The 20,778-nt window shown below is 43.7% G+C and overlaps 1 protein-coding gene across 1 annotated transcript in view; it reads left to right on the top strand.

Moving 5' to 3' along the window:
• The window catches only part of LOC130113618 (transcription factor SOX-6-like), a 114,363-nt gene extending 95,809 nt beyond the window's left edge, over positions 1–18,554 (top strand). The window contains exons 11-16 of the mRNA XM_056281164.1: positions 315–492; positions 1,923–2,122; positions 8,739–8,847; positions 10,790–10,960; positions 13,135–13,351; positions 15,374–18,554. Coding sequence (XP_056137139.1) covers positions 315–492; positions 1,923–2,122; positions 8,739–8,847; positions 10,790–10,960; positions 13,135–13,351; positions 15,374–15,701 — 1,203 coding nt within the window. The 3' untranslated portion in view covers positions 15,702–18,554. The remainder of the gene's footprint in view (positions 1–314; positions 493–1,922; positions 2,123–8,738; positions 8,848–10,789; positions 10,961–13,134; positions 13,352–15,373) is intronic.
• Positions 18,555–20,778: the final 2,224 nt, after the last annotated feature.

The following is a 20,778-nucleotide window of genomic DNA, read 5'->3' as shown; positions in this document are numbered from 1 at the left end:
GTGGTCATGAACCTTTGATTATAAAGAGAGGAAGCAGACTTACAAAAGTACAGTTGGTTAGATAAGTAGATACAGAGGAACCCTAGCTTTTTCCATGTCAGGTTTGAAGCAGTTAGCAGTCAATTTGAAAAGAAATTTACTCAGCAAATTAAAAAAAAAAACTGACATGAATGACAGATCAGCATCCATGCAGTTCTCATTACTTCTGAAAAATGAGAGGGCCCACATCATTTCCCTGTGGAATACCAGCATTCTTTTGTGGCTAAAAGGTTGAGTTGATAAGTTTTTAACATTGTATGTATTTCGCCAAACAGGAGGAAGGCTCGACACAACCCCTGAACCTTTCAGCCAGACCCAAAACAGCCGAGCAACTCCGCTCCCCAACCTCCCCTTCACAAGGCTTGTTGTCTGGAAACAAGACCAGCCCTATTGGCATGGGGAAGGGTCGCATCCCAAGCCCAATCTCCAACATGGGCAGAAACACCTCTCTTGGTGAGTAACAAGCACATGCATGGACTGTAGACAAATCTGTGTTTCACCTACCACTGGATAGACTGGGTGGGCTGCAATACCAAGAGGAGCTGCCAAAAGAATTACATTAGCATTGGTTCCAGTGACGAGTTCAATGAAATTCACATGGTCCAAACGCTGTTTCAGAGTTCTTCTTGAAATGCCAAAAGTAAGTTCTGGGACAAATGAAGTGGTACGGTCAAATTCATACTCTCCTTCCCTCCCCCTGTCTCAAACACACTCACACCTACACAACACACGCGTGCACACTTAAAAACACAAAGCCAGAAATGTTTCTGCATACATACACAGACAAACATGCACACACATATACAAACACACAAACATACAAACACATACATTTGCAAACACATGCAAATATACAGACTACCTCTATCAGACACACACACACACACACACACACACACACACACACACACACACACACACACACACACACCACTCCAGTGAATGACTCCTAGACTACAGCAGACACCTCACCCCCAAGAGGAGACCTGTGTGTTTGTGTGTGTCTTTTACAGCAGTCCGAAGCCCTGTATTTAGCCCCAATGAAAACCCCGGCATCGGAAGCAGTGAAACCCAGCACACGTTATTTGGTTTTTAAGAGCTTCCTCGCATCATTGTCTGCCCGCGCCAGACCTTTTATGCCCATACCTCTGCTATCTGTTATTAGGGCCAATTTACACCCTCTCATTATATTCCCCCCTAGAAAACAATTTCGCCAGCTTCTCTGGAGTGGCTTTGAGGACGCAATGCTTGTGTTCCCTCCAAAGTTATTTTTTGCCCGTTTTAATGGCCACCCAAGCATACAGCACTTCCTCCTCCTGCTCTGCTAATTAAACAAGGAGGGCGACGGAAACTTAAATTCCTTTTATTTATTTAGCTGTTGTTGTTGTTGTTGTTTTTTTTTTTTTACTCTTCAAAGTATGAAGTGCTGTACATAAAGAAGGGATGAGGATTCTGTTGTGTGTGGAAGCAAGTGAGTTGAAGAAAAGGCTGATGTTTGGAATTAATATGGTGCTGTAAAAAATATCCAGTTTTTATCATATAGGTTTTTTCAATTCAGTATAGCAGGTTGCAGTGCTAATTATCCATGTTTAATTATCATTATGTTTCATAATTGATTGTTTGAAAGTTGTTCTTTTTTACAAACGTTTTTCATTCTTCTAAAAATACCTTGTACTAATTGAGCAGGACTTTATATGAGAATACGCGCGCGCGCGCACACACACACACACACACGCACACACACACACACACACACACACACACACATACAGTGAGGAGCCAATGCAAACAAGCCCCTTCATAAAGTTACCTACGGATTACAGATTTGCCCATCCTGTCAATCACAGAGATTGACAGTTGACTGTCTCCTTCTGATTACGCAGACATCCTGTCCAGCCTTAACTCCACGGCGCTGTTCGGGGACCAGGATGCTGTGATGAAAGCCATTCAGGAAGCCAGGAAGATGAGGGAGCAGATCCAGAGAGAGCAGCTCCATCAGCAGCAGCAGCAGGGACAGGGCCCCCAAGGCTTGGAGGCCAAGCTGTCAGCCCTCAGCAGCATGACCCTCAACAATGGAAACAAGGTTAGAAGGACAGAGAGACAGACACTTTGACATTCTAACAAGAGCATGGATGGACTCAGACGGGCAATTGGACAACCAATGACACAACCAGACCAAAAAAAAAAAAACAATGCACAAAAAACACTAAATGATAGTTGCATACAAACACACATTCTTACACAAACACACCCCTGTACACACTCAAATGTGCGCACACACAGACACACAGACACACAAAATACACAAACACACAATCACAGACACACACAAGTGCACACACACTTTCTCACATACATCCCCAGAAATAGACACACAAGTATAAATATAAATTAAGCTTCACAAATGTACACAAATAAGCACTCAAAACAATAAATACTCTCTCCCTCTCTCTCTCTCTCTCTCTCTCTCTCTCTCTCTCTCTCTCTCTCTCTCTCTCTCTCTCTCTCTCTCTCTCTCTCTCTCTCTCTCTCTCCCCCTCTCTCCCCCCCCCCCCTCTCTCTCTCTTATGACACATCCACAAATAGACTAGCCCCATGGCTAGTATCAAATCCTGCATGATGGCTCTTCATATCTTTGCTTTTTTATTTGCAGTGGCTAAATGCCATAGGTATTTCATACACTATATATAATTAATATGATATTAATAATATAATATTCTCTAATATTTTATTACACTCGCTAACACACATAAACATGCACATGCACACACACACACACACACACACACACACACACACACACACACACACACACACACACACACACACACACACACACACACACACACACAAACAAAAAAACAAAAGCACTTCCGCAAGCCATTGCTATGCTGTGCTACTCCATGTAACATTTGCCCCAGTGCTCCAATGGTCAGATCTTCAAGGTTCCTGCTAAGCCCATGCATGAAAACAGTTTAAAAGAATATTCACGTAAGATATTTGGTCTTCCTTGGCTGGGAATCCAGCTCTTGAGAGTCTGTCTTCTCCTCTCTCCTCTCATCTCCACGGCCACCCAGAAGCCAGCAGCTTTGATGCGGGAGCAGCTGGGCCAATGACAAGTGATGGTTTTGGCGTGTGTGTGTGTGTGTGTGTGTGTGTGTGTGTGTGTGTGTGTGTGTGTGTGTGTGTGTGTGTGTGTGTGTGTGTGTGTGTGTACACACATATGCATGTTTGTGTGGGTTGGTGGCTATGTATTGCAGAAGAGATGGTGTTGAGATAAGTGTGTGTAGGCATGTGTCTTTTCAAATGCTTGTGTGTGTCCGTGTGTGTATGATGAAGACCAGCTCTGTCGCTTTGCCCTGGAGGGGGATCCTGGCCTTGGGGGTCTTAGCCCAATTATTAAGGCCTGTCTCTGGGAAGGGATTCCTACTGACCCCCCCCCTCTATCCCGCCCCCCCCTTGGGTCAAGGAAGATGGAAGCTTTGTACCATGATCTCATATCCAAAGGGAAATCCATCTTCCAAAATATCTTCAGTCACTCCAATCAGTCTTATCACACAATCCAGGGATTAGACATTTGAAAAAATAAGGAAAATTATTCAACCGACTCTCCTAAGCAATTTATCCCACATTTCCATAAGGGAGGAGGAGAGGCTGAGGAGGAAAAAAGAGAGGATTTCATGAATATTTCAGGGGTGGAGACTTTGAAACCCCCCCAACCCCAACTGGGTCTTGATCGGTGCACTCCAAGGAAGGGCTGTTTTGAATTTCTGAATTTTGTTTTGCCTTGCGTCTTGCGGAGGAAAACAGGAAATCTGGCAAAATATATTACTGCAGCATTTATTCGCAGCTCTGGGCTTATTTTGTATTTTGTATAAGTCATTATACTTGTAAACATTGGAAAAAAATGCATAAATATGAGTTATAAAATGATGTATACAAATAAATTGTTTATTAAATGTTACTGATGCGAGTTAGCTGGATGTAGTGCAGACCAAACTGGGGATCTCAGAGAATAATTTGTGTTAAACAGAAGTTTCAAACAAGGTTGAGTCTCTCGAACCCGGCCTTGGGGAAGGGGGGAGTGGGCTTTTGTGCACAGGCTTCCCCCACACTCCGCGAGCTCTCTATTTTCCACTTTCATAAGAACAAAACCGAGGCAGTGCAGTAATTTGGTTTACAGCTTCATGCCTCCTAATAAACTGCTCATTTGGAAAGTCTCAAAGTAATTGTGTCCGGTGCGAGAATGACGGCAGGCTCCGGTGTTTGTTGTCAGTTTGTTATGCGTTACCTAACAACAGCTGCTCAAAGCCTCTTTCTCTTAGCTTTAAATACATAAGGTTTTTTCTTCTTGTTCTTCTTCTTCTTCTTCTTCTTCTTCAGGACCCAGCAGGTTTTTTTTCTGCTTAAGTACTCAAAGGCTTTGCTCTGTCTTAAACAATTCATGGATGGAACTTGCTGGATACTTTAGCATCATGACTCACCCCTTCCACCTCAGGAGGCTGCAAGACCAGCTCTTTTTCTTTACCTTGGATTTGCATGTCGTTTTTCTTTCTTTCTTTCTTTCTTTCTTTTTTTTTGCTGTTTTCTGATGTCATCATTATTTCTGTTCTTGTGTGTTTATCGTTTTGGATGCAGCCTTGAATCAGTTTTTCTACTCAAGTCCCACCTTTAAAAACACTGAAATTCTGCCCAAAATCTCCTCATTAATTGATGTTTGTGCCGAACAAAGAACAGAACCAGTTCTTTCTTTGTGCATCTTGGACTCGCTCCTGGGCCTTACTGAGGGAAACGTCGTAAGGAGGGCAGTGAAAGGTCTGAGGGGATCTGTAATGGCAGAAAACCATTTTTTTTTGACTGCACCGATTCATTTCAATGGTAGCTTGTCTTCTGGCGATGTGCAAGTATGTATATGTGTCCGTTTTCTTTCTGTTTGTGTATTTTTGGGGCCACAGTCTTCACTTTTAAGAATAGGCAACAGGCAGTTCCCCCCACAACACCATGCTGAAATTGATCCTGTGCTCCTTTTCTGTATATTTGTGTGTGTGTGTGTGTGTGCTCTCACACTGTCTCTGCACTGGCCTTGGCCATGCTAATGTCATTATAGCTGGTGTTCAGACGAGAGGCCTGGCCAGTGAGTGGCATTGTTGCGTATCGCCTTACGCTTACGTTGCTTCCAGCTGGTCTGTGGCTGCCAAAGCTCACTGAAATAGCCCCCATGTATGAGCGCGTTGGTGTGTGTGTTTGTGTGTGTGTGTGTGGGATGGGTGTTTGTGTGTGTGTGTGTGCATCTGTATGTGTTTGTGTGCCTGTGTGCTTAATTTACTTTTGTGTGTACCTGTGTGTGTTACTGTTTTTATGTGCGCCAATAAATGTGTGTGTTCCTTTATGTGTACAGTATGTGTGCAAGTGTGCACAAGTTTACCTGTTAACCTGCATGGGTGCATGGCTCTACACTATTGAGGGTACATTTAATCTGAATTCCTGTGTGGCAAGCCCATTTAAGGATGTCAGAGGGTGGATGATATCAGCTGTCAGGCCCCACAAATAGTTGGAGGCAGCTTTACGATGGCTTCACTATTGTGCCACACATTAGGATGTTGAGGAGGGGGTGGTGGGGTCCATTATGCGGCGCATTGCTTTGCATCTCGTTGAATGAGGCCAGCTAATGCACTTTCAGCTCATGCTGGTAGAGCAGAAGGGGCCGCGAGAGAAGAAGTAAGGAAGAGGAGTGTGGTAGGGATGAAGGTCGACGGGAGTTTTTATTGCCTCCTCTGTCAAGTTGGGTCTTTTAGGAAGACAGACTACGAAGCTGACGTCTCAGAGGGGTCCAAGTCTTGATTAGAAGTCAACTTACCGTAGCCGCGTTTGATGCCTGAATGTGGTACATTATAATAAAGTGTACTACAAAGTGGAGTCTGGCACCTGTAAATAGACTGTTGAGTGTCTATGTCTGTGGTCTCGGAGCCTTTTGGAGTCTGTGTTTGTGTGCAGGCACGTGTGTGTGCGCGCGTTTGCGTGTGCGCCTGTGTGTGTGTGTGTGTGTGTGTTCCGGGGGCGGGGTTTCAGGCTATGAATAGAAGGAATAGTGAAAAAGAGCGGGAGTTTCAGGGGAAAAATAACAGAACAGAGCTGACAGACGACTCTATCGACACAGAGAGAGAGAGGAGAGAGGAGAGGAGAGGAGAGGAGAGGAGAGGAGAGGAGAGGAGAGGAGAGGAGAGGAGAGGAGAGGAGAGGAGAGGAGAGGAGAGGAGAGGAGAGGAGAAACTAGGTGGTGGGAGGGGATTGGTGAACCACTGTGGGTCAGCTGAAAAGGAGGCTCACCAGCGGTAGCTTTGGCAAGGGACTCCGGTTGGCGCAGATGAAAAAAAAAATCGATAGTGCCGGGCCAGGGTGCTGTTTAACGTGTTACCATGGCAATGGCAAAGAGGTGTAGACGCCAAGAAAAGAGCAGGGGTGGCATCAGGGGATGTCGAGCTTAAATTTAGACTTACACTCAGCAGTGAAATTAGACTCCAGCCCCTATGAAAACACAATAGGGTTTCTTTTATATAGCTGTTGCCTACGTACAGTCACAAGCTTGTTCCTTTGGTTACGACTGTTTAAGCAGGCGTAGTTGTCAGTGACTCTTCAGGCATCGATTTTAAGGAACATTTCTTGTCGTACACGGTGCAGCCAAGATCTCATTTTGAGGTCGTCCCTCGAAAAATGAGGTCACCCTGCACAAAACTGAGCCAAATCTGCACAGTGAGGGCTTCATTCTTTTATTTACAGGTGTAGATGATGTTTTGAACAATGAGATAAGACATATACGGTGGTAGCAGATAACTCATAGCATGTGTTTTAACCATCAGGACAATTCAGATAGTGTCATCTAAGTGGCCAGGCAGTGGTGCATGCTAAATGAAACTTTCTCATTAGTTTCTAAACTTTCAGGCTTTTGTTGTTTTATTTACTTCGTTGTTGTAAACTCCAACCAACTGGCCCCGAGGTCAGCTAAACTGAACAATATGATGTATTTAGAAATGCTTATACAAATGCAAAAGCCTGCTATAATGTATACTTGGTATATATTTCCCATCAGCATTGCATTGGTCATCTCCACCCCAAGACTACTTACACTGAAAACATCTCTCTTCATAGCACTTTATAGTCTGTTCTTCTTTTTTTTTTAAGTGCCTGCCAGTGTTGTAAAGTTACAAGTTAAGGGGCAAGTTAGAGCAACCTCAGATTAAGTATGGATTTACTAAGTGTACTTAGCTTCAAAATGGTTTCCAGCAGTTTCATGTGAAGGAGCCTTGACCACTGCTGACCAAAAATCTATTTAGCACTGAAAGCAAAATTGGAGGTACTCAATAGGCCTTCGTTTATACTCTGGACTAATTTTCCATCCGCTCTGCACTAACTGTCTCTCTTTCTCTCTCTCTCTCTCCTCCTTTCTCTCTTTCTCTGTCAATCCCTTTTTCTTTAGTCCTTTGTTAGGCGGCTGCTTCCTGTGGTGAGCATGGCAATGCCCAGGCACATGTTCTGTGGTGGGCCTGATTACAGCCCTGCCGTAGTGCTGACATTGGCCCGCGCCGACTCCTCGTGTATAAACACACACACACACACACACACACACAAACACGCGCGCATGCACGCACACACATATGTGGATACATACATAGATGGACATAGATGGCTACACATACATGCATACTGTACCCCCCCCACACACACACACGCACACACACAGTCACAAACACGCAGACACACTGGGATTTAAGTTCCACTGGCTCTGCCAGCGGCTACCGCGGCATGACTTCACCCAGCAACCATCCCCTGCGTCAAACAAAATGCCTCTGTCACCAGAAAAAGGAGGAGAGCCGAAAGGGAGGGCGAGGAGGAAAGAGGGAGAGGAGGAGGAGTGTGGACACGCGGTAGCTTTGCGGAGGGTTCGATGTTTTCCACCGCAGTTTGGGAGCGTGGTTGGGTAATTTTAGTTTAAAAGCCCTCGGGCCAGTAGCTCGTTGGAGTAATTCGGCTTAGAGGTGCAGTGGCAGGCAAGACGGCATACATAGGAAAGACAGGATGTGCGAGGAGGACGCTCTTGGTTATCACGACCACAAAGGAGCTCATCTTCAGACCGCCGTCTCTACTCATGTCCCTCGGTTACTTTGAAAAAAAAATATTTTGTAGCTGGCGTAATGTTGGTTGCTACTGCTGTTGCATGTTTGTGTGTGTGTGTGTGTGTGTGTGTGTGTGTGTGTGTGTGTGTGTGTGTGTGTGTGTAAATGTATGTGTGAGTTTGTGTGCATGCGTTGCAGGTCTGTGAGTACGTATATATGCATTCACAAGGTCTTTCTTATGTCTGACTGGGTGTAAAAACATAAACCTCACTTTGCTTCATGTTAGGTGGTCCGCCCAGCAGTTTGTTTTACTGTCACGACTGCAAAAATCATCCTCAAGGACCCAATTTAGAGGGTCCCTGGCAGGATCAAATGCTTTAATCCAGATATGAACAAAGTAAAAGTGATGAACATGTTGAAAGTCATGTTTTTTTGACAGGTTAAACTTCTCATTTTGTAAAAAAAACAAAAAAAACAAAACAAAATTCACCAGTAACAGCAACCCATATTACTACAATGATATGGTATTGTAGCAGTTGCCGACTGCAGAACTGCTCCGCTTGACCTCTGACCTTTGTTGTTCTCTAGGAGCGGCTGCACTATGAAACCCTGAGCCAGCACCTGGGGAAGCTGGGGGAGGATGCTGGGAAAATGGTCCACCGGGTCATCGACCTGACCAGACCAGAAGACCTAGACAGTGAGCTTCCTCTCAAAGTTCTCACATCTTTGTCTGCTCTTCTCTTTCTCTTTCCTCTAGCGCTCACTAAATTTTGTGTGTGACACTAAGAAACTATAAAGTTTTGGGGTTTTTTTTACCGTGATTTATGTTGTTTAAATGAAAGTGTTTAAATGTGTATGGGCTAGGCCGTGGCCCTTGCACTCCCTTGAGATTGTAAAGGCCTCAGACTTTCCCTCTTTAACACTTTGGTAAGCTGTAAAGTTGGAGGTGTTGAAAAAGAAGTTTATTCTATGGCTGACATCGCTGAGATCACGCTGGATTAGCAAATCAGCTAAGTACGGATAAGATTGTTGGTTTCCTTGGTTCTTTCTCTAGGTTATTTTTCTATTTTTGCCATATTTTTTTTGTTGCTTTTTTTGTTCCTTCTACAACTTATTTGGCCGATGGTTCTGCTCAGATATGGTCCCTTACCCCAGAGAAACTACCAAGATTGTTTTGTTTTTTTTTGACAGCAGTAAAATAGTTCTTGGGCTTGTTTTTGCCGTGCTCCTTCACGGCAAGACGGCAAGAATGATTTTTTTTTTAATTATAATTACCAGCTTTCCGTGCAACAGTAGACAACCCATCTGGGTCGGGGTGGGGATTGTGGGGTGCAAACATAGTTGTAGAGCCTGTGATCTACACTGTATTTCAACCACTCTTCACTATGATGAAAGGTGTTTTCAACTGCATATCACCACAACACTAAAACACAATGGGAAGGGAGAGGGGATGGCGAAATAAGGAGGTAGAATATAGAGGCGAGGAAGGAGGTTGAGTAGATGAGTGTAAAGCAGAAGCAGACACATCCTGCTCAGACTAAATTGATACCAGTGACCCTTAACTTTGGGGGTGGGGGGTCCTCGTGAAAGTGGCGCCACTTACATGGGCCTCATCTCTCAGGACTGTGGCCGAGACGGCATCCGCCAAAATGCCTGAGACATGCAGGTATTCAGCACACACAAATATTTATTGTGCTCTTTAAGGAGGCATCAGCAAAGGAGGTTATTAATGGCCGAGCAGATTCCTTGACATCAACAATTATTACTTTTTCAAATACAAGACAAGCAACATCATTCTTGCCCTTTTCTCTGTGACTCGTTTTTGTGACTTGCAAAATTATGTCTATGCTAAAGTGTGCAAGTGAAAGAACGTCAAAATGGGTATCAGAGTTAACGTTTCATTGTTGCTTTTTTAATTGTTGTTTTTTTTACCCATGGCCCACCTGTTTCTTATAAACCCTCAGTGTTTACATGCAATGACGAGTTGAGAAACATTCATCGTGGTTTAGTTTAGAATGAGTCAAGATAAACACAGGAGCATATACACTTATGCAGACCGACTGAGGTTATTATCTGTGTGTGTGTGTGTGTGTGTGTGTGTGTGTGTGTGTGCAGAGTACATCCCAAAACCCTGTTTCATTGAACATGTGAAATTTATGTTATACATGCAGTTACAATAGCATACTGTCCCGCTGAGATGGGTGCCTGAAGGGTGGTAACAGGCTTATGATCATGGGGTTAGTGAAGACTGAGAGTTAAAAAAAAAGAGATGTAGAAAGTAGGGAGAAACAAAATCACTGCTTCCCTTATCTATCTATCTATCTATCTATCTATCTATCTATCTATCTATCTATCTATCTATCTATCTATCTATCTATCTATCTATCTATCTATCTATCTATCTATCTATCTATCTATCTATCTATCTATCTATCTATCTATCTATCTATCTATCTATCTATCTATCTATCTATCTATCTATCTATCTATCTATCTATCTATCTACATCACTGCATGCATGTTCATCCACCACTTCACAATCTACTCCTCTTCCTCTTACTACTACCATTACTGTTATTATAACTAACAATAATAATGACAACCATCATCATCATATATTTCATCTTTGACTCTTACAGGGAGCAACGCTACGGAGGCAAGGGTGTTCAGAGAGGCACGGGGCAGGAACAGCAGTGAGCCCCACATCAAGAGGCCCATGAATGCCTTCATGGTGTGGGCCAAGGATGAGAGGAGGAAGATCCTGCAGACCTTCCCTGACATGCACAACTCAAACATAAGCAAGATCCTGGGTGAGAGTCCTGAAACATCTTTTTTTTCTTACAGGAGTGGGAGCATTCAACTCTTTTTTTTCTTCTTCTTCTTCTTTTCAGCCTGTACCATGTCACACACACACATCCTAGAGAGAGTAGATGTTAGGGATACCGTCTTTTCTTTTTTCTTTCTTTCTTTCTTTCTTTCTTTCTTTCTTTCTTTCTTTCTTTCTTTCTTTCTTTCTTTCTTTCTTTCTTTCTTTCTTTCTTTCTTTCTTTCTTTTTTTTTTTTTTTTGCACCAGGCCACATTGATAGGCTACATGGTTGTTGAAGGAGCCCCAAGCCATCAACATTTTCGGTCATAGCCTGGCCTTTCTGACTACTAGGCTAGCCCGCCACTCCATTTCACAGGGCACAGGGTTTCTCACCAGCCGTTTGGACATTCTGAGAAAGAGCCAGTGTGTTCCTCCACTTGAAGCAGTGCACACAGAGCTCCGCTGTGCTAGCCCGACTGGGATGATGGATGCCTTCAGTTAAAAAGTAGCTGTGTTGATACTAACCTCCCCAACACAGATAGCCATTCACACAGGGCAAAGCCGTTTCGGTTGTTCAGAGAGTGCATAGCGTTCTTAAGACCTACACTGTTCAGCACTGGCAGCCAATAAGCTCTAGGGCTGGTAAATGTACATAAAAATGCTCCTGGGCAATGTGTACCAATTGGTTTTAAGGTGGGGTTTGTGTTCTTGACATGGAGCTTTGAATGTGCTCTGACAAAGAGGTGTTTTGTGTTGGGCAAAATACTCCCCGCATTTCTGCAAACCATCCAAACCCGCTTCCAAAATGAAGGATTTTTCTCATGTGAGACGGCAGATTTTCAAATTGAAACGTTAAGTCTGATATTTAGATTTTTCTAAATATCAGCCTTTGTATAGCCCTAGAGTGGCAGCAGTGAAAATATTGCACAAAAAAGATGTCTGTGGTCAGATGTCAATGGTCAGATCTTAGTGGCAGGAAGCAAAGGATATAATGTTCCAGACATTTACCAAGCGGCTGTGGCAGAATCAGGAAAATATCCAGAATTGAAGGAGAACCTGAAAGGATTTTGTCTGTGTGTGTGTGTGTGTGTGTGTGTGTGTGTGTGTGTGTGTGTGTGTGTGTGTGTGTGTGTGTGTGTGTGTGTGTGTGTGTGTGTGTGTGTGTGTGTGTGTGTGTGTGTGTGTGTGTGTGTGTGTGTGCGTGCATGCGTGTGTGTGTGTCTTCCCAACACAATAACACAGCTGGATTTGGGGGAGTGGGTGGCTGTCTTAAAAATATCCCCTCTCTGTTTCCTGTGGCAAAAGAGAAAAAGGACAAGTTTGCGATAAACCCTGATAAACAGATGCAAGGCGGGTTGTGTATAATCAGTTGTCAGAGCGCTCTGCAGATGTGCTGCAATCCTGCGGTAATGGCTCTGTCCACTTACTCTCGAGGTCCTCTTACAGGGGAAAATAATACACAATGTATCATTCTTCCCCTGCCAAGTGTTGAGTCTGATGGACCTCTGATTTTAAACAGTCCTCCTGGGCTGAGGAGCCTCTGCTCGCCATCCATGCCACTGCTTCCTACCTCACGGATTAGATGTTGATGAAAAAAAAAAAAAAAAAAAACAAGATGGCACTGTTTCACTGCTCTTTATATTTGTTTCATTAAAGCGGCACCAGGTGGCTGTCTTGCTGTGACATGTCAGCCTTAGATTCATTTTGGTTGCATATTGTGATGGCTATGGGACAATGACACAATTGCCATTGACATCAGTTCCCCAGAAGCCTTCTTGTCGCTCCACATTTTGTCTGCCACCACTCAATAAACCTCCTGGGAAATGTAGGGATTGCATTACGGCACTAATGTATAGCAATTTTACTTTGCCTCCTCTGTGAACATAGCTCCGATGGTCTTGAGCTATGGCTTGTAAATAAATGTGGTACGCTATGAAGAAAGAGAAAAAAGCCCCTTGGTTGTCTTTGCGTCAAGCTGACGCAAAAGACATCGGCAAAATCCAAAAAGTCTCCTGGTGCTGCTTGAACTCTTTATTTATGTTTCCCTTTTTCAAAAGATCAAGGACAATAAAAAGAGGCCTTTTGACTTTACTGTACATTTTGTATTCTCTGTGTTATATGACTTTTCAACCAATGCCAAACATAACTGAAACTCAGATCCGCATCATCTTTCCCAGGCTCTCGCTGGAAAGCCATGACCAACCAGGAGAAGCAGCCATATTATGAGGAGCAGGCCCGTCTGAGCAAGATCCACCTGGAGAAGTACCCCAACTACAAATACAAGCCGCGGCCCAAGAGAACCTGTATCATCGATGGCAAGAAGCTACGCATTGGCGAATACAAGCAGATGATGCGCTCACGACGTCAGGAGATGAGGCAGTTCTTTAGCGTGGGGTATGTATCTTGACGCCGGAGAACATGGGAGCTCTCTAAGGTTCCAGCTAGGGTTGACTCATCCATCACATCCTTTACACTGGTTACTTGGTTCTTCTGTGTACATGTACATACCTCCACAAGAGGGGTCAGAGGTGAGAGGTAGCCCCGAGGAGCCCCTTTGAAATAAGCAGGGGACTGGTGTCTTGCTGTTTGTTCAAGGACAGTCGGATGCTTTGGCACTTTAAATTTTAACCGTTAGGTCACAGGATTACCATTCTGACCCCCACCCGCCAACCTGCTTATTTCATGTCAATGTTAGGTTTGACAGTAAATAACCATAAATGACAGGTAAAAGGTTGGGCACATAATTTTTTATTTGTTATGCCAAATCAATTTTTGCAGCTGGTTCCTGATGGACAGTTGAGGGTAATTCTTTGGGAATTTCACGATGCAATCACACCTCTAATGAGGTTGAGCTAACAGGTATCCCTGCAGCCATTGTATATGTCTGACTTAAATGTATATACTACATTATACGGTATAAACTATGGTCCAGCACTAGTGTCTTTGGTTGTAAGTGCCTATTCTCTTTGTATGGCTGTGCTCGACAGTTAGTGCTGTATGTCTGCACTAATGTCATGTAGAGAAAACCTGTAGAGTTTCTTCTTAGTTAATATTTAAAGGTATTCTAATTCTGGCTGTTTTTCCAACACCGTGTCTGTCTCTTTATTGTGAGGGCTGATTATTAATTCTTCTATAGTGTATTCTATGCTCCTACAGTCTACGAACTAGGGGTTATTTAGGGGATCTTCCAATTACCCCAGGTAGCTAATAAAGATGTTGTGCATTCTAGTGTACAAGAGAAAAGGTCATTGTAGTGGAAATCCTTAAAAAGAAAAAGAAACATAAGTTAGAGTTTCATGTGACATCCCGTTCATAAACCTCTCATGAAGGGCTCCCTTACAGAACGATCTGGGGATCTCCTGAGAGTCAAGTATGAAAAACCTTTAAAGGCTCCTTGAGGCCCTTTGGGTTTTTTGTTTTTTTTTAGAGTATAGGCAATGTAGTGAGAGGGGAAAACAGTGGCATTGTCTTAATAGGAACCAGCAGTGAATGTGTTTAAAGCCATCACAGTGGCCTGTGTTTGAGATGGATTTACCAGGGACCATGGCTTTGAATAGGAGCGATTTTTAATAGCTTGTCATTTATTAAATTAGGACAATGCTGGGCGCTTGCGGGCAGTGAAATTGGACACAGACAGACTTGTAACGGAATATGAAACGTAAGCAGATGTTTGAGAAGGGAGCAAGACAGAAAGAACGAGAGAGCGAGACAGAGAGAGAGAGAGAGAAAGGGAGAGAGCGTGGCAGACGTCGGGCTCAACGCTGCATTTACTGTGTGTGGTCAAGCAAAAGCAAAAAGCCTATGATTCACAAGGCCTGGATTTTCAATCACCGATAAATCAAACGGCTACCGGGAGCCAGTTGAGGTGCACAACCAATATTTGGCACGTCCCCTATAAAGAAACCAGTGTTGTTTTAAAATGTTTAATGCGAAAATGAGTCTGTCAGAGCTTCAGTGTGGTAATTGTTTCAGGAGACGGAGGGGGGAAAACTGTTAAGTGTGGAAAGCGAAAACAATTTTCCTGCTTCATGTGCTTCATTTGAGGAGCCAGAGGGCTTGTTTGAGTGATGTGCGTTTACCCTCATTCCATCCATATCTTAAGAGGTTATTTAGTCGGCGCTGTCAGGATGACTACTGTGCACTGGCAGAGAGAGCTCTGTGTTAGGACTTGTCTGACAAGATGAGAAGAAACGCTGTCATTGAACGTATGATGGCCAGCTTGAGAATTAATGCTGAAAGCGGCGAGACCCTAATGAATCACAATACAATAGATCTCTGATCTGATTCATTAGGCCCAAAGCAGTCAGAACCTAATAAATCAATTCTTAATAGATTTCTGTATATTCTTTTTTTTTTGTCCTTCTCTTCCTTCGCTCTCTCTTTCTTGTTCTTTTCCATCCTGTCTCCATTTCACAGGCCTCAGCCGCCGATTCCCCTCGGCAACAGCCCCGGCAGTGTTGGGGTCTACCCGGGCGCCATCAGCATGGCACCAGCAGCTACGCCTTCCCCCCACCTGACCTCAGACTGCTCCAGCAACTCCGCCAGCCCTGAGCCGGCCATCCCCGTCATTCAGAGCACGTACGGGGTCAAGGCCGAACCCGGCGGCGGGGGCGGGGCGCTGGACCTGCCCAGCGACCCCACCAACGGCGAAGACGAGATGGACATGTACGAGGACTTTGAGGATGAGCCCAAATCAGACTATAGCAGCGACCACGAGACGCGGGAGGCTGTCAGTGCCAACTGAGCGTTCTCAGGATGCCAACAGAAAAAAAAAGAAGAAAAATATCTTCTCTCCTTTTTCTCAGAGACATTTTTTATTAAGACAGTTTAATGCATAGATGCAGTGCTTCAGGCGTACTTTCAGGACATGGTGTGTCATGCACTGAGCATGCACAGACTGATGGAGGTGAATTCTATGAGCTTAAACTCAATGGGCATGCTCAGAAAGTTCATGACGAAATCCCAACAGAAATCAAACGGAAGAAATGGGACTATGTATAAGATGCATCCCGTGCCCTCTTAGAACAAAACCTGACCTTCTGACATTCGACTGAAGTTGAACTTAAATTGGCTCTCTCCTTGACAATCTTAACAGGAGCAAGTATCAGATGAACGAGCGCGAGAGAGAGGACGAGGCGTACAAGTGACGAGTGACAAACACATCCCTGTGTGTGGTTTCTGAAGAGCATGCGTGGATTTCAGTGTATCAGGAATTGGTCTTCAACAGCTATTTGGTCTTAAATGTTTCTTTAATGAGTGATTTAGTTTTTATCGTTGCATATTTCCTTTTTTGGTGGGTTTTTATTTTGTTGTTCACAGACTTTTTTCTTCTGACAGGTCACTGCCTGTACAAACTCTGGACTGTCAGAACTTGAAATTTGAAAAGTTTTAATATAAATCCTAGCTTTCGTAGTCTCATAGTCTTACTTTTGTTTCTTATGAATACAGTGCATCTACACATTTTTTTCTGACAAAATGCTTACATTACATTACTGTTTATGATGGGTTTTTTTTTTTATATCCCAGCTCAGGTATGATGTGCCAGCTCGTGAATGTGTTTTGTTGTTTTGTTTCATTTTGTTTTCATACAAAAGAGTGGTAGGACTTTTCAAACTGTCAATGAAATAAAGGGAGCCAAATCTCTCTTATGACATTATTATTATTATTATTATTACTATTATTATTATTATTATTATTGATAATTACCCAGACATTGTACAATTTTACTTAACAATGTGCCAAACCTACATTCACATTCACTCGGGATGTTGTAGTCTTAACTTGTAATGCTGCAAAAAGTCTTATACAATCAGCTTGTTTTCTATTTGACGAGATGACTTCCTGGTTGGTGTATGTGCTGGCTCCCCTGCTGGCCAGTCGCAGGCAGAGCTCAGGGAGGATGTGTGCTCATCACTCCTGTCACAAACATCTAGTGTCTTTATCTCTGGTGATGAGACTTAAGTTACAAGAGCAATACTGAAAGGCGATTTGGCCATCTGTTCTTAGATTCCCACTGCGTTGGTGCTTTTATGAATCACGTTGCCCGTACAGTCCTGCAGGCCAAATACTCAGATCACATTTACTCGGTGTGTTGTGCTGAACACTGCACAACACACCGACATGTCACCCGGGAGTGTGTGACCCCACTCACCCGTCCCTTTAAATCAGGTACAGCAGGTAAAGATAATATTTTCTTTTTTTACTATTTTGGTTAAATTTCTACTCAGTGACTTAGAGAATCCGTGCATCCTTGTAGTAAGTCTACAGTGTACTTTTCTATATAGCTCGAGTAAAGCTTCAGTGGAAGGTGGATTTTAGTGGTCCCCTGGTGACCTTACTGTAGGATGAGGCTTTCTACCATACTGGATCCCCTCACTGTATTTTGGATTGTATTTGAACTGATACAAAAAACAAAAGAACATGTACAAAATGTTGATGTCTATGGTCTATTAGCTTGTTAATAATTTATGATCCACATTGCACCACATGGAAAAGATGCACCAAACTTGTGTTTTCAAAGAAATGGTATGCTAATAGGAAATATGTGCTTATAGGTCTGGTATTTGAAAAAAAAATGAAAAAAAGTACTTTTTTTTTTTACATTGCATGTTTGTTTTGTAAACAAGAAAGTTGTAATTAGTTGATTGGAGGAGAGAGAGAGAGAGAGAGAAAATGCACACTTTACCGTCGTCTGTGTGACTTCTCTTGGTATCCGACCCTGATCTGAGCACTGGCCTGAAGAGAGATGTTTGAGTTTCCTCTGGTGCATCTCGGCCATGCTCTGGTAGTCTGCACCTCGCTTTCTTCTGCTTCATCCTCATGTCACTTTGCTTTGTCCAGCCACGTCGCGTCTGTTTTTTTTTTGTTTGTTTTTTTACTATGCTGCCAGCCATCTGACCATGTGTCCCTGTCCCACGCCGGGTCCTGCAGCGGTGGCGGGGCGCTGCGTGTATCTGGCTAACTGTTCTTTAGCTGTCTTCTCCACATGCCCACGCTGGCTAAGGTTTTATTTGTAAAAGCTTTTCAAGACGGGACAGAACAATGGTTTTTTTTTTTGTCACCCTAAAAAAAAAAAAAAAAAAAAAGAGAGACCTACGCCTCATACATAGGCTTTCTGTTCGTGTCATACACATCCTAAGCACTGGATATGAATGCTATGTTTCTTTTTTGTTCTTTTGTTGTTTTGGTTTGTTTTTCTTAAGTATGGACTAATGTGAAGGTGTTGTATGATTTACAACATAGCAAATCATTATCAAAAGTCACACATTTTGACTAGAGGAAGCGACATACTTTGCTCGAGTAAATTCCCTTTTTTTTTTAGAAGCATTTCAACTATTTAAGCTTTTTTTTTTGTAGCTCTAGTGCCACCGAAAGGGATCAAATGACATTTGACCTCTTTAAGGGTTGCTTCATGCTCTCATCAGCCGTGACCTGCACACGCAGACGCCGTTTGCTGGTCACAAACACATTTTGTGATGAGTGTTGTATTTGAAATTCAATTGTGCGTTTTCACATTTCATTGTATTTATTAGCCAGCTTTGGCTCTAAAAGTGTCAGTACAACTTGGTGAGTAAGACAATCAAAAAGTAAATAAATAAATAAGTAAATGAAAAAGAAAGTCTGAGATTTTTCTTAAAAAACTGCCGCTTCCCTCCCACTTTTACATGAGTGTCTGTTGTCAAATGTTTATTTGAAACATTTTGGTTGTCCTTTGTAGACAGGATGGTCAGTAATCTGCTGTACCCTACTCGTACTAGAGCATTGTGCATGTTTCATGCACTGTGACACGCTAGGTCACAGGTACAAATGAATGAATTTGATTTCCATTTCTCTAAATAGTCATCGTTTTTCCAGAGATCTAATAATATGCAACACAAGACTCTCTGTTTCCAAACTTGAGCTATTTCATTTGGTCTCAACATTTTGGTGGCCCATTACGGTAAATGTGCCCCATTGTTCCATTGTGTGTGTGTGTGTGTGTGTGTGTGTGTGTGTGTGTGTGTGTGTGTGTGTGTGTGTGTGTGTGTGTGTGTGTGTGTGTGTGTGTTTATGAGGTAACGCCACACATTCTGGCTGTGCTGTGGTGTGTGTGCCGCGGCGCCGGTGCTCGCTGCAGCCAGACCCAGTCTCTCAGAAAGAGAGAGAAAGAGTGAGACGGCGGACTCGTCACAGGCGGCCACATCGTAAATCTAATCATAATTCCCAAATCAACTGTAGCGTCACCCTGTGAGGGGGTGCCTGGAAGTTTGTTACACGCTCTTTTCTGTGCATTTGAGTGTGTGTGTGTGTGTGTGTGTCTGTGTGTGTGTGTGCGGGTATTGGGTGTGTTTGTACTGTAGCTCTTGGGAGGTGCATTTTGGAATCGTGATGTTGCCATGTTAATCTTGTTAAATTAGTCATCGTGATTTACATTTCCTTCTTCCTTTCTGCAGGATGTACATTTAACTGTTTGTAAGTTGACGCATACGCTTTAGTGTTGTGTGGGTTTGGATTCATGTGTGTGTTGCATGTATCTACCATACGTTTGTGTGTCCCTGGGCACACACACACACACACACACACATTCATGCTTGTCTGGATTTTACCGGTACGGTTCCAGATTACTGAGGTTCTCCACGTTGCAAATGGGTTGTCAGCTTCAGTGCTGGTGCAACTTTTGGGGGACATGGTCTGCAACACTTGGTCTTAGTTGGATAAGTACACTTTGTGCATTACTTCATTGGTGCCTTCGCTGGTTGTGAGCCTCAGCAAGGAAACAAGTTTCAGCCGAATGCTAAAAGATCTCTGCTAAATGGCATTGCAGAGGCCTGATAAGTAGTGCAGATGCTCTCTTTGAGCTACTCGAGATCAGAATGCTGATGAGTGGATGCCTGTATCACATTGGCAAATTCTTTACATTAGCTTGCTTGGAGCAAAAGAGAGGGGAGCATTTCAAGGCATGGGACAATGGGGCCAGAACATCTAGATCTTTTCTCATCTCATCATCATCCGCTTCTCCAGGGTCAGGTCGTAGTGGCAGCAAGCTAAGTAGGGCACTCCAGACGTCCCTCTCCCCAACAACGCCTTCCAGCTCCCCCTGGATGTTCCCAGGCCAGATTGGACATCTAGTCCCGCCAACGAGTTCTGGGTCTACCCCGGGGTCTCTTTCTACCTTGGACGTGCCCGGAAAACCTCCAAAGGAACTTTTTTCAGTGAGCGAGAATTCACCTGGCCTAGTCTGAATGGGCCTGAAGTGACAGACTCCGCCAAAGTAAAAAAGTAAACAAATGCTAATGTACAAATCATATATATATATTTTTTTTTATAAATGTATGTCTGATTTTTCCCTTTTTCTCCGAATTTAGTGGCCAACTGCTCCCTATTCCAGTTCAAACACTCACCCTCGTACTGTATGTGCTCACCAACGGCATCTCTCCGGCCGGCAGTCTCGAAGGATTCGCCTCGCCACTTTCATGACAAGGTGAATCCAGGCCGAACCACTGCTTTTTCCGACACACACAGAGACGCGTTCATGTGACGAACACAAGCCGACTCCGCCCCCCTCCTGAAGACAGCATTGCCAATTATTGCTGCTTCACCGAATCCGGCCATGGTCGGATCTGACGAGACTGAGGCGTGAACCCTGGTCCCCAGTGGGCAACTGCATCGACACAAAGCCGTACAAATAACATTTAACCCAGCTCTGATCTTTAACAGAGAGGTGATGGACCCTCAGCAAAAGAGAAAGCCCATCAGTTTGCATGTTTTCTGTTGAGGTCCGTAAAGAGTGTTGTTTAGCTGGCCAGTCATGTCAAAATATTCACCTGTGGCCTTGGGGGTGT

The sequence above is a fragment of the Lampris incognitus genome, chromosome 6 (assembly GCF_029633865.1).
Source record: "Lampris incognitus isolate fLamInc1 chromosome 6, fLamInc1.hap2, whole genome shotgun sequence".
In the NCBI taxonomy this organism is placed as follows: Eukaryota; Metazoa; Chordata; class Actinopteri; order Lampriformes; family Lampridae; genus Lampris; species Lampris incognitus.
Note: the sequence above shows the minus strand (reverse complement) of the source record. Positions and strands in the feature narration are given on the sequence as shown.